General features: G+C 42.9%; 1 protein-coding gene and 1 long non-coding RNA gene across 2 annotated transcripts in view; one reads left to right on the forward strand and one right to left on the reverse strand.

The window, feature by feature from the left end:
• The window catches only part of LOC310735042, a 115717-nt gene extending 108155 nt beyond the window's left edge, over positions 1-7562 (reverse strand). The window contains exon 1 of the long non-coding RNA XR_014536199.1: positions 7503-7562. This is a non-coding gene — a long non-coding RNA (uncharacterized lncRNA). The remainder of the gene's footprint in view (positions 1-7502) is intronic.
• Positions 1-13334, forward strand: part of pald1a (phosphatase domain containing paladin 1a) — a 50306-nt gene extending 36972 nt beyond the window's left edge. Inside the window, exons 18-19 of the mRNA XM_083557609.1 lie at positions 5099-5254; positions 12248-13334. Of these exons, the coding sequence (XP_083413735.1) occupies positions 5099-5254; positions 12248-12397 (306 nt within the window). The 3' untranslated portion in view covers positions 12398-13334. The remainder of the gene's footprint in view (positions 1-5098; positions 5255-12247) is intronic.
• The last annotated feature ends 1666 nt before the right edge of the window (positions 13335-15000 follow it).

A 15000-nucleotide genomic window follows, 5' to 3' on the forward strand; every position in this document is an offset into this window, starting at 1 on the left:
ATGGAGAAATATCCGGTTATGTATGGAATGTTGAACGTGAAGTGATCTGCGCTGTAATCGAACTGGTCACTTCAAGCCAGTGAGATGTTTTTTTTCCATGCTGAAGTGCGTCACTGCAGCTCTTGTGGTTCCTGTGGTTCAACTCCTCTATATTCTCATGGATGTATCTCACGAGCTTGAAGCATTACCACTAATTCACAGCAGCTTGTGATCATTATTTTAATGTTCTTTCCAAGGTTTTTGCTCACCACCGTTATGTTTTTAATTTTCTGCATCGAAAACATCACAGAGGTACAAGAACCAGAAATTCGAATGAAATGTAAACGTAAGGGTTGCTGCATTTGGGCTACAGAGTGATTCCTCTCCACATCCTGGGGGACTGAGATGTGTTTAGTGTCAGAGTAACATCTAACATGTATGACGCTTGGCAGACGTCCTGATCCAAAGCAACTTACAATTACAGCTGAACAGTTAAAGGTTGAGGACTTTGCTCAAGACCGAGATCTTTTGGAGATATTTCCAACCTCAGTTCTGTTATAGTTTGCTTCCTTTTACAGCTCTGTGTTCTCACAAATAAAATAAACCAGATTCTACCTCCACCAGGGTTCAGGTGTCCGATGTTCATATCCTTCCAACAATATTTATGCTGCATTAAAGAACTGATAAACGTAATGCTCCAGAGTGAGCTGAGATCACGTTTCAGACACTCTGGAGAAGGTGCTAGCTCACTGCTTAAGGCATTGGACTGAGGGCCCCAGCAGTGGCAGCCTGGTCCAGTGGTGCTGGGATTTCAACTCATAAACCTCTGCTCCCAAGTCCAATGCCTAAACCAGTGAGCTAGCACTTCCCCCAGAGTGTCTGAAACGTGATCTCACCTCACGCTGGTGCATTTGGTTTATCAGTTCTTTAATGCAGCATGAATATTGTTCATTTGGTAAAGAATCTGGTTTGAGTTAATATTTGTGAGAACACTGCTGTGAAAAGGAAGGTGAAGGTAACAGACATAAGGATTTAAAGATCTCTGGAAATTCTCCATCTACACCTGCATTCTCAAATCTAAACTGCTCAAACCTGTGATATGAAGGCTGAACAAAAAAACGAAAAATGTCAATTGGTTTGAGATGAACGAGGTAAAAGACGTGTGTTTGTTTCTTTGTTACTTTCTGAATGAAGCTCTTAATGAACAGCTCCAGGAAGGACGCTGGTGTGTAAAGATGTGGAGTGGTTAGAGGACGTTCGTTCCTTCATTTATGTCTGTACTTTTGAGAGTCACTAACAGCTGGAACCAAATTCCTTGTGTGTGTCAACACACTTGGCCAATAAACCTGATTCTGATTCTGATTTATGAGGCATATCAGATGCAGAACATTTACATTTGCGGCATTTAGCAGAAGCTCTTTTCCAGAGCGACGTACTAAAGTGCTTTGAGTCTCTAGTAATGAATAAATCTACACTGTACACCAGATTACACACTTAATATAAATATAACTCAAATTCTACAAACTTGGAAAGTGCTAATTTAAGTATTTCAGGAAGATGAAGGTCTTCAGTCGTCACTTGAAGATAATCAGGGACTCTGCTGTACGGACATCTAGGGGAAGTTCATTCCACCACCTCGGTGCCAGAACAGAGAAGAGCCTTGAAGTGTACTTACCTCTCATTCTGAGAGAAGGAGGTACCAGTGGAGCAGTGCTGGAGGATCTCAGACAGCGTGGTGCAGTGTGAGATGTGATGAGGTCACTGAGGTAAGATGGTGCGGGTCCATTTTTGGCCTTGTAGGCAAACATCAGTGTTTTGAATCTGATACGTGCAGCTACTGAAAGCCAGTGGAGGAGCAGCAGTGCGGTGGTGTGGGAGAACTTGGACAGATTGAACACAAGTCGTGCAGCTGCGTTTTGGATCAGCAAAGGAAACCGTTCCCATGCTGTTCCGTGGATACTGAGGCTCTTGAGGGTTGACAAAAGAGTCTTGTGGTCGACTGTGTCAAATGCTGCTGAAAGGTCCAGGAAGATAAGTACAGAGCAAAACCTCAAATATTTATTAGTATATTAATAAACTTCCTAATTAGCTAACTAACCAACTTCCACTACAAAGTTCCATTACTATAACTTTACAGACTCCAAAACTTTCTCCTGAACTGGCTCTCAACTGCTCCAAATCCCCAAAAACTCCAAATCTCACTAGCCAATGAGCATACAGTGCTGTTAAGCTCCACACACAAGAGGTGGCAAAACCGTGAAGGTAAAACTTTCCAACCTCAGGTGGTCCTTTATACCCCATCTACAAAATGTGAACGTGTATGTTGGAGTGTTTAATGGAGATCAGAGGTGTGTATTGGTGGAGAATGTTAGTGAGGATGTTCCTCACCGTTTATATCAGCAAACACACACATGGTAGTCTGGAGTGTAGATGATCCACTTCTCGACTGCTCTGGATTTAGTATTGAGAGTTGACATTGTTGTTGCTCTTGTCTTTCTCAGCATAATTACACATCATATCTTCCTGATATCTCCTCATCTTCTCAGAAGAAAGCATCTTGTATCGTTCAGACCGGTGTCTGGAGCCACTCCAGGGCCGTATATTAAGTCTTTTATTTAAATGCCTGCATGTTGACCTCTGACCTCCAGGGGTCAGCAGTGTTCTCTGCAGGTCTCCAGGGAAGATCTTTGGAAACCTGTGGAGACATTTCACAGTGAAAGCTGCCATGGTTTGCTTTAGGATGTGTCTCGTGCAGAATAAATCACAGCTCATGAACGTGAGGAAAACACGAAGTGGACGTCTGTTTGAACAAGTGGAATTGGCAGTTGGAATCCGGTGAAGCGCAGACACGACTGAAGAACCTTCAGGACGTAGCGCTTTAAAATATTACTATTTAAATATTTATCATAGGACGAGATGAGCTTCGAATTTAAACACACTTTTAAAAAAATATGTACAAGAAAATATTCGGAATGTATTCGCTTTCACATGTAGTGATAAAAGCACAGCTGGATAATTACTGCGAATCCAGATGTTCCTGGACAGGTCTGGAGTAGTTTGGAATGTAACAGGGTTCCCACAGGTGATGGAATTTCTGAAATATCATGGAAATTTAAAAGGTCTATTGCAGACATTGAATGTCAGGAAATGTTTTGTCTAAGTGAATTTCAGGGATTTTTAATTGTCACTTTAAATTTTAGTTTCTGTTTATCCAAATGGAATTTTTATATACCGCTTTTTTTTTTTTATCGCGTTGTTTCATGTGTTTTGCTCGTTGCAAATTTATTCCCCTTCCCGCTTGTCAGCTGCCAATCGTCAGGCTGTGGCTGTTAACTGATGCAAACATGCCTGAAAATGTACATATCAAGAGCTTTGGCTACAAAATGACCACTTCAGGTTTTAAAAGTCGATGACAGAAAAGCCCAATGTAAAGTTTGTAAAACGACTATCGAGCTTTTAGAGAAGAAACACTTCACAGCCACTCAAACAGTAAGAAGCAGGCTAGCCCATGAAGCTGACAGGAGCATCATCTCCATACCCAAGTGTCCATCACTGCTCTACTGCAGCTCCAGGAGAACAGCAGTCAGCTCATGAAGCCGCTCGCACCTCCAGCAGTGAACAAAGGCTATGTAGCTCTAATGTTAGCTAGCTGGTTAGAATGATGCTAGGTAATAAGTGGTCACTGACAGAAATGCAAATCTTATCTAATTCGGATGCGAGCTAATTACCGTTCACTCTTAGCAGACCCGTAGTCCCTTCAACTGGTATTTATTGATGTGTTTAAACTGGTAGATTTGTACAGGGTTTGGATTCGAGTGGGAACCCTGATTTAACCAGTCACTTGTTTGTGGAATGTGAAAGTATGTAGGAAAAAGTCCTGGTGCTTACTCGAGATGATGAGGTTCCACAGAATGGTTGTGTTTCTGATCAAACTGTTATTGACCTCAAGCAGAACATCTGAGCACAGAAGGTTTAAAAACCAGAATGGAAAAATATCTAAAGGGTCTGGGTTTTGGTTTTTAAAGAATGATGTGTGTGTAGACAGAGTGTCTCAGAGGGATGCAGGATGCGAGTTGTGTGTATTGTGTGCGTTTTATCTTCTATCCTTGTGTCAAAGAGCATTTATGATTTCTACACTATAACACTAGTGATGTTCATCTCCATACCTGAGGCCATGCTGAGCCAATGATACGATACATTAAAGATACACGTGAAGCAGTTTCCCCCGTTACGATCACATTTCTATTTGATTCAACACAATATGAAATCTGATGTTCTGCAATTTCATATGGTACAAAAAGTCATTTAATTGTTTCAGATGAAATCATCAGTTTACATACTGACTTCTAACTCACGACCTTTTCACACAAACACGCCTTTATAGTGCAAAAAATAAAAACGCTGAAATAAAACCAGATGTCCTTTTCCTGTTGTGTCTGCAGGAAGATGCAGCTCTGCCTCTGCCATGTTAATCTGTATTCTATGTGAGTCTCAGGACACGCCTCCGTCTCTGTAGTCATAATTCAGATTCACAAAGCAGCTGAAAGAACGCGCTCGAGATATGAAGAGAAATCAGTCTACATCGAAAATATCGATCACAAATAGGGCTGAGAATTTTTCAAGACTGGAAACTTTCCATTGGAACTAATGGGAAAAAACTGGAAATCTACACAATTGCAGCTTTACTAATGACGGAATTTAAATGTAGTTGAAAAAAAATCTTGCAGAATCGTTTTGGTTAAAATTCAACCAGATTTAATGCGATTTCAGTTTAATTTCTCTACAGGCACTGTGCATTCCTCCATCACACACATCATTTCTACAGTCCTGCACACAAAATAATGTCACATAAATAACAGGAATATTACATACAAAACGTCCTTGTGCTGTGTGAAAACTATTGTGCAACAAAATGATACTAACAATAAAAACAAGTCAAAAATCTCATTTCTTAAAATCTGTATTAGTTTGTGTGCGTTTCAGCTTCTGACAACTTTCCCATAGAAAGTTTCCAGAACTTTGCCGCTTTGTGACCCATGAACGATGCTTTCTAAATAATTAGAGTAAAATAAAAAAGCACATCTATAATAATTATACGTGTGTGTGTGTGTGTGTGAAGATGAAGAGCTGTAAGAGTGAACAGGAGCGTGGATCCCTCATGTTGAAGAGCGTGCAGTATCTGGAACGCTACATGTACCTGATCCTCTTTAACACCTACCTGCACCTGGAAAAGAAGAACTCGCTACAGCGCTCCTTTTCCACCTGGATGCACCAGGTAACAACCCGAAAATCCCAACACACACACACACACACTTTTATCTGCACTGTCCTGACTAAAAGCTCCTCTTCCATTGAGGATGTAGTGTTTTGATGGTGTTCCTCATGTGTTCCTCTAGAGATGTTTACTTTTTCATATGGAAAGCAGAAACAGTTAGTATCTGCTGCACATCTGGAGCATCACCACACACATGAAAGAAGCTGTATATGATTTTAATCCTCCTCACCACGTCACGTATATCATCTTCACTATAAACACCTCCTGCAGCTTCTCCTGCCAGTGTCTTTCACACCAGATCTTTAAAGCTATTGTAGATATGGTTGTGGAACCCCACGCTGGAGTCTGTCTCCTCCTGGAGAAGCGTTTCTTTCTTAATACCCTTAATCCAAGAACAAGTTCTTCAGGTCCTTATAATAAAAAATAATTGAAGGACAGATGTTCTCATCCTAATCCACCACGTCTCTGACAGCCTCTACTGTGTGTGTGTGTGTGTGTGTGTGTGTAAGTGAGAGTGTGTGTGATTTACTTGTCAGATTTACGTCCTGCTCTCTGCAGAACTCTTTCCTAAGTATGGCTTAGGATGATAAACGGTTTACACACACACACACACACACACACACACACACATACACACTCTCACTTACACACACACCTACACACTCTCTCACTTACACACACACATACACAATCTCTCACTTACACACACACACACACACACACATACACAATCTCTCACTTACACACACACACACACACACACACACACATACACACTCTCTCACATACACACTCTCTCACTTACACACATACACACTCTCTCACTTACACACATACACACATACACACTCTCTCACTTACACACATACACACTCTCTCACTTACACACACATACACACTCTCTCACTTACACACATACACACTCTCTCACTTACACACATACACACTCTCTCACTTACACATACACACTCTCTCACTTACACACACATACACACTCTCTCACTTACACACATACACACTCTCTCACTTACACACATACACACTCTCTCACTTACACATACACACTCTCTCACTTACACACACATACACACTCTCTCACTTACACACACATACACACTCTCTCACTTACACACATACACACTCTCTCACTTACACACATACACACTCTCTCACTTACACATACACACTCTCTCACTTACACACATACACACTCTCTCACTTACACACACATACACACTCTCTCACTTACACACACACACACATACACACTCTCACTTACACACACACACACACACACACACACATACACACACTCTCACTTACACACATACACACTCTCTCACTTACACACATACACACTCTCTCACTTACACACATACACACTCTCTCACTTACACATACACACTCTCTCACTTACACACATACACACTCTCTCACTTACACACACATACACACACTCTCACTTACACACACACACACATACACACTCTCACTTACACACACACACACACACACACATACACACTCTCTCACTTACACACATACACACTCTCTCACTTACACACATACACACTCTCTCACTTACACACATACACACTCTCTCACTTACACACATACACACTCTCTCACTTACACATACACACTCTCTCACTTACACACACATACACACTCTCTCACTTACACACACATACACACTCTCTCACTTACACACACACACATACACACTCTCACTTACACACACACTTATACTCTCTCACTTACACACACACACACACACATACACAATCTCTCACTTACACACACACACACACACACACACACACACACATACACACTCTCTCACTTACACACATACACACTCTCACTTACATACACACTCTCTCACTTACACACACACATACACACTCTCTTACTTAGACACACACACACACACACTCTCACTTACACACACACACTCTCTCACTTACACACACACACACACACACACACACACACACTCTCTCACTTACACACACATACACACTCTCTCACTTACACACACATACACACTCTCTCACTTACACACACACACACACACACACACACACACACACACACACACACACACACATACACACTCTCTCACTTACACACACATACACACGCTCTCACTTACACACACACACAACACACACACACTCTCTCACTTAAACACATACACACACTCTCACTTACACACACACACACACATACACACTCTCTCACTTACACACATACACACACATACACACTGTCTCACTTACACACACACACACATACACACTCTCTCACTTACACACACACACACACACAAACACACACACTCTCTCACTTACACACATACACACACACTCTCACTTACACACACACACACACACACACACGCATACACACTCTCTCACTTACACACATACACACACATACACACTGTCTCACTTACACACACATACACACTCTCTCACTTACACACACACGCATACACACACTCTCACTTACACACACATACACACACTTACACACTCTCTCACTTACACACACACATACACATGCATACACACTCTCTCACTTACACACACACACTCACTTACACACACATACACACACTTACACACTCTCTCACTTATGCATACACACTCTCTCACTTACACATACACACTCTCTCACTTACACACACACACACATACACACTCTCTTACTTACACACACACACACACACTCTCTCACTTACACACACACACACACACACACACACACACACACACACACACACACACACTCTCACTTACACACATACACACTCTCTCACTTACACACACATACACACGCTCTTACTTACACACACACACACACACAAACACACACACACACACACACTCTCTCACTTACACACACATACACACGCTCTCACTTACACACACACACACACACACACACACAAACACACTCTCTCACTTACACACACACAGACACACACACACGCATACACACTCTCTCACTTACACACACACACACATACACACTCTCTTACTTACACACACACACACACACTCTCTCACTTACACACACACACACACACACACACACACACACACACTCTCACTTACACACACACACACACATACACACTCTCTCACTTACACACACATACACACGCTCTTACTTACACACACACACACACAAACACACACACACACACACACACTCTCTCACTTACACACACATACACACGCTCTCACTCACACACACACACACACACACACACACACACACACACACAAACACACTCTCTCACTTACACACACACAGACACACACACACGCATACACACTCTCTCACTTACACACACACACACACACACATACACACTCTCTCACTTACACACACACACACACATACACACGCATACACACTCTCTCACTTACACACACACACAGACGCACACACACACACACACACACACACGCATACACACTCTCACTTACGCACACACACACACGCATACACACTCACTTACGCGCACACACACACACACACACACACATGCATACACACTCTCTCACTTACACACACACACACCACACGCATACACACTCTCTCACTTACACACACACATACACACTCTCTTACTTACACACACATACACACTCTTTCACTTACACACACACATACACACTCTCACTTACACACACGTACACACTCTGTCACTTACACACATACACATGCATACACTCTCTCACTTACACACATACACACACACATACACACTCTCTCACTCACACACACACACACACACATACACACTCTCTTACTTACACACACACACACACAAACACACACACACACGCATACACACTCTCACTTACACACACACACACACATACACATGCATACACACTCTCTCACTTACACACACACACCACACGCATACACACTCTCTCACTTACACACACACACATACACACTCTCTCACTCACACACACACACACACACACACACACACATACACACTCTCTTACTTACACACACACACACACAAACACACACACACGCATACACACTCTCACACACACACACACACACGCATACACACTCTCACTTACACACACACACATACACATGCATACACACTCTCTCGCTTACACACACACACCACACGCATACACACTCTCTCACTTACACACACGCATACACACACTCTCACTTACACACACTTACACACTCTCTCACTGACACACACACACATACACATGCATACACACTCTCACTTACACACACACACACACACTCTCACTTACACACACACACACTCTCTCACTTACACACACACACACACACACACACACTCTTTCACTTACACACACATACACACTCTCTCACTTACACACACATACACACTCTCTCACTTACACACACACACACACACACACACACACACACACACACATACACACTCTCTCACTTACACACACATACACACGCTCTCACTTACACACACACACAACACACACACACTCTCTCACTTAAACACATACACACACTCTCACTTACACACACACACACACACACACACACACACGCATACACACTCTCTCACTTACACACATACACACACATACACACTGTCTCACTTACACACACACACACACACATACACACTCTCTCACTTACACACACACACACAAACACACACACTCTCTCACTTACACACATACACACACACTCTCACTTACACACACACACACACGCATACACACTCTCTCACTTACACACATACACACACATACACACTGTCTCACTTACACACACATACACACTCTCTCACTTACACACACACGCATACACACACTCTCACTTACACACACATACACACACATACACACACTTACACACTCTCTCACTTACACACACACATACACATGCATACACACTCTCTCACTTACACACACACACTCACTTACACACACATACACACACTTACACACTCTCTCACTTATGCATACACACTCTCTCACTTACACATACACACTCTCTCACTTACACACACACACACATACACACTCTCTTACTTACACACACACACACACTCTCTCACTTACACACACACACACACACACACACACACACACACACTCTCACTTACACACACACACACACATACACACTCTCTCACTTACACACACATACACACGCTCTTACTTACACACACACACACACTCTCTCACTTACACACACACACACACACACTCTCTCACTTACACACACATACACACGCTCTCACTTACACACACACACACACACACACACACAAACACACTCTCTCACTTACACACACACAGACACACACACACGCATACACACTCTCTCACTTACACACACACACACATACACACTCTCTTACTTACACACACACACACACTCTCTCACTTACACACACACACACACACACACACACACACACATACACACTCTCTCACTTACACACACATACACACGCTCTTACACACACACACACACAAACACACACACACACACACACACTCTCTCACTTACACACACATACACACGCTCTCACTTACACACACACACACACACACACAAACACACTCTCTCACTTACACACACACAGACACACACACACGCATACACACTCTCTCACTTACACACACACACACACACACATACACACTCTCTCACTTACACACACACACACACATACACACGCATACACACTCTCTCACTTACACACACACACACACACAGACGCACACACACACACACACACACACACACACGCATACACACTCTCACTTACGCACACACACACGCATACACACTCACTTACGCGCACACACACACACACACACACATGCATACACACTCTCTCACTTACACACACACACACCACACGCATACACACTCTCTCACTTACACACACACATACACACTCTCTTACTTACACACACATACACACTCTTTCACTTACACACACACATACACACTCTCACTTACACACATACACATGCATACACTCTCTCACTTACACACATACACACACACATACACACTCTCTCACTCACACACACACACACACACACATACACACTCTCTTACTTACACACACACACACACAAACACACACACACACACGCATACACACTCTCACTTACACACACACACACACACATACACATGCATACACACTCTCTCACTTACACACACACACACCACACGCATACACACACTCTCACTTACACACACACACATACACACTCTCTCACTCACACACACACACACACACACACACACATACACACTCTCTTACTTACACACACACACACACACACAAACACACACACACGCATACACACTCTCACACACGCATACACACTCTCACTTACACACACACACATACACATGCATACACACTCTCTCACTTACACACACACACACACCACACGCATACACACTCTCTCACTTACACACACGCATACACACACTCTCACTTACACACACTTACACACTCTCTCACTGACACACACACACATACACATGCATACACACTCTCACTTACACACACACACACACACACACACACACAGCATTAACGGGTTCAGTATCACATTTTTCTTCAATGGGACCTGGTTAAGCTGTGGAACATCAGCTCCTGGGGTTAGATGGCATGTTTGAGGAGCATTTCATTAACGCAAGTCTTACTGCGAAAAGATCTGACTTACAGAGAAGATTCCATTATACTTCAGCTAATCATTTAACCTTTAGCCAGTCATGTGACCTTCAGTCAGACAGCTGCTGGATGGTAGTGAATGAACAGGAGTCTGATGGAACTAAAGCTTTGAAGGATCTGTAAATTTTTATCAAATATATGTTGAAATGTTTATTATGTTTATTGATATTAAACATTCCTAACATCTTGTTGTGTGTGTGTGTGTGTGTGTGTGTGTGTGTGTGTGTGTGTAGGTGGCTGCTCGAGCAGGAGTCTATGAGCTCCTGAACCAGCTGACGTTCTCAGAGTTTGAAAACCAATCAGACTCGCCGTTCTCCCGTCTGCGGTTCCGCTGGAGAGAACCGACCAACCGGAACCTTCCGTACCGAGGGCAGATGTTGTGAGATCAGGTGAAGGAGGCGGGGTCATGGTGGAGAGAGTAGGAGGAGACAGGAGAACTCGATGGATGATGAAGAGAGAAATAGAGAGAAATTTTCAGATGCTGGTTTTTATGCTCACTAAACTTTAGGAAATTATTTTGATAATAAAACGTAATATTATATTTTCTAACTGCTGAGTTTTAGTGCCAGGATCGAGATCATAACGCGTTCGATTTAATCCAGATGTTTTTTCATTGATCCACTTGTCATGTCTTGTCTCACTCTATTACTAAAGACACGTGGAGGATCTGTTGTGAAATCTTCTAAACCTCATCAGCTGCTGGTTCCATTTTGTTGTGTAGAAAACACTTTCAGCATACATTCTATGCGTAGCAGCTAACATTAGCTAGACTGGTAGAGTCCGAGTTCAGGGTTCTGGATGAAGAGAAGAAGCTGCATCACTGCAGACTTTTGGTGATAAAAATATAAAAACAGTATCCAGGATATGAAATTGTTTACTTTCCCAGAAGTGTTCAGTTCAGCTCAGTATTGTTTACTCCGTGTCCACGTTCTGCTCCGCCCGGGGCGAGTCGGTCTCCTCGGCCAGTCTAGGGGCAGCCTGATGATTTAATCAGCTGGAGTCACGTGTAAAAGGCCTTCACGTGAGCGTCTGCATATAGCAGCCATGATGAAGCTTCTCAGGGTGGAAACTTCAGTAGATACAGCAGACCTGCTTTACGTCCATACACACATTTTGACCATAAAACACCAGTATTACTTTGTTTCCTTTATAAAATGTTTGTATTTGTTTTGAATTGTTTCTGTATGAAAGAATCTGTTACTCGCCGTTTACTTCTTTACACACAATTTACTGATCATTAACATTTAAGCAGATTTTAATGAAATGCACATTTTTTTCTAAAGGATGTTTTTACACTCAGCATTAAATATTTTAAACACAGCTTCAGCCGTGTGTTTGTGTGTGTGTGTGTGTGTGTGTGTGTGTGTGTGTGTGTGTGTGTGTGTGTGTGTTTGTGTGCACGGATCTGCAGTTGCAGTTTAAGGAAGTTTAAGGAAGCACCTACAGGTCAATATTTTACCCCTGGATTTGGAATCTGAAGGTTGCGAGTTCAAATCCAGGCCACACCAAGATGGGCCCCTGAGCAAGGCCCTCAACCCCAGTTGTATGAATGAGATAAATAAATAAGTCGCTCTTGATAAGGGTCTGACAAATTCCATAAATGTATGCAACAAGACTCACCTCAGAGCTGCCCTCAGGGGTGACCCCCTGCTCTCATACCACTAGGAGTGGTCATTTAAAGCTTGTAGAATCTGAAGAACGTTCATTCAGGGAGCAGCAGCACAGACAACCGGAAGGGATACATCTCAAAGAGCAAAATATTGGTCAGAAGGTTGTGAGTTCAAATCCCATTTGCATTACGTAGTTGGGGAAGGAGGTAGCTTGGTGGTTAAGGGATTGGACACAAATCAAATAAAAAATCAAATCAAATTTTATTCATCACATACACATACATACAGGGTACGACATGCAGTGAAATGCTTTTTACGACGGTCCGGCAAGAGGGGAATATGGTGGGGAGAAAGAAAAAAAAGCAGATAAATAAAGTATAAAAACTATATAAAATAAAATATAAGATATAAATGATATATAAAGATATGTATGTGAACAAAGAGAAAAATGTATATACAAAGAAAATCCTTATGGCAGTAGACAGTGAAACAGTAAACAATGTGTACCAAAGTGTAAACAATAGACAATTTTAGTGGTGGGTTGTCCATAAAGTGTCCGTGTGCAGAATGGTGTGGTATAAAAAATATAAAGTGCACTTTGCTGTGCAAGTCCAGAGTTTAAAGTGTCATGGTGCGAAAGGTGAGATCTGTACAGAGAAGTGTGATGATGGAGAGAGTGGACCAGCTTTTAGATCCTGGGTGTCTCCTGGTTTAAACTCCGAATGGCCTGCAGGAAGAAGCTCCTCCTCATTCTCTCTGTGTTCGCTTTCAGGGAGCAGAAGCGTTTTCCTGAACGCAACAAAGAAAAGAGTCCATTGTTGGGATGGCTGAGGTCCTTCACAATCTTCCTGGCTCTGGTCCGGCACCGCGTGCTGTAAATGTCCTGCAGGTCAGGAAGCTCGGTGTGGATGGTACGTTCAGCTGAATGCACCAACCTCTGGAGGGCTCGTCTGTCCTGCATGGTGCTGTTCCCGAACCAGGAAGTGATGCTACCCGTCAGAACGCTTTCAATGGTGCAGGTGTAAAAAGTCTATCACCTGAGAGGGAAGTTTAAAGTCCCTTAAGCATCTCAGATGGTACAGACGCTGCCGGGCTTCTTCACCAGGGTGTTGGTGTGACAGGACCAAGACAGGTCCTGTGTGATGTGAACACCCAAGTACCGGAGACTGTCCGCTCTTTCCACTGGAGTCCCGCAGATGTTTAGCGATTGGTATGACCGCTCCCGCTTTGTGCTGAAGTCCATGATCAACTCCTTAGTTTTGCTGACTTTCAGGAGAAGGTTGTTCTCCTGGGACCATCTCTCCAGGTTTTTAACCTCCTGTAGGTAGGCCGTCTCGTCGTTGTTGATCAGGCCCACCACAACAGTGTCGTCAGCA

The sequence above is a fragment of the Silurus aristotelis genome, assembly GCF_946808225.1.
Source record: "Silurus aristotelis genome assembly, chromosome: 12".
Classification (NCBI taxonomy): Eukaryota; Metazoa; Chordata; class Actinopteri; order Siluriformes; family Siluridae; genus Silurus; species Silurus aristotelis.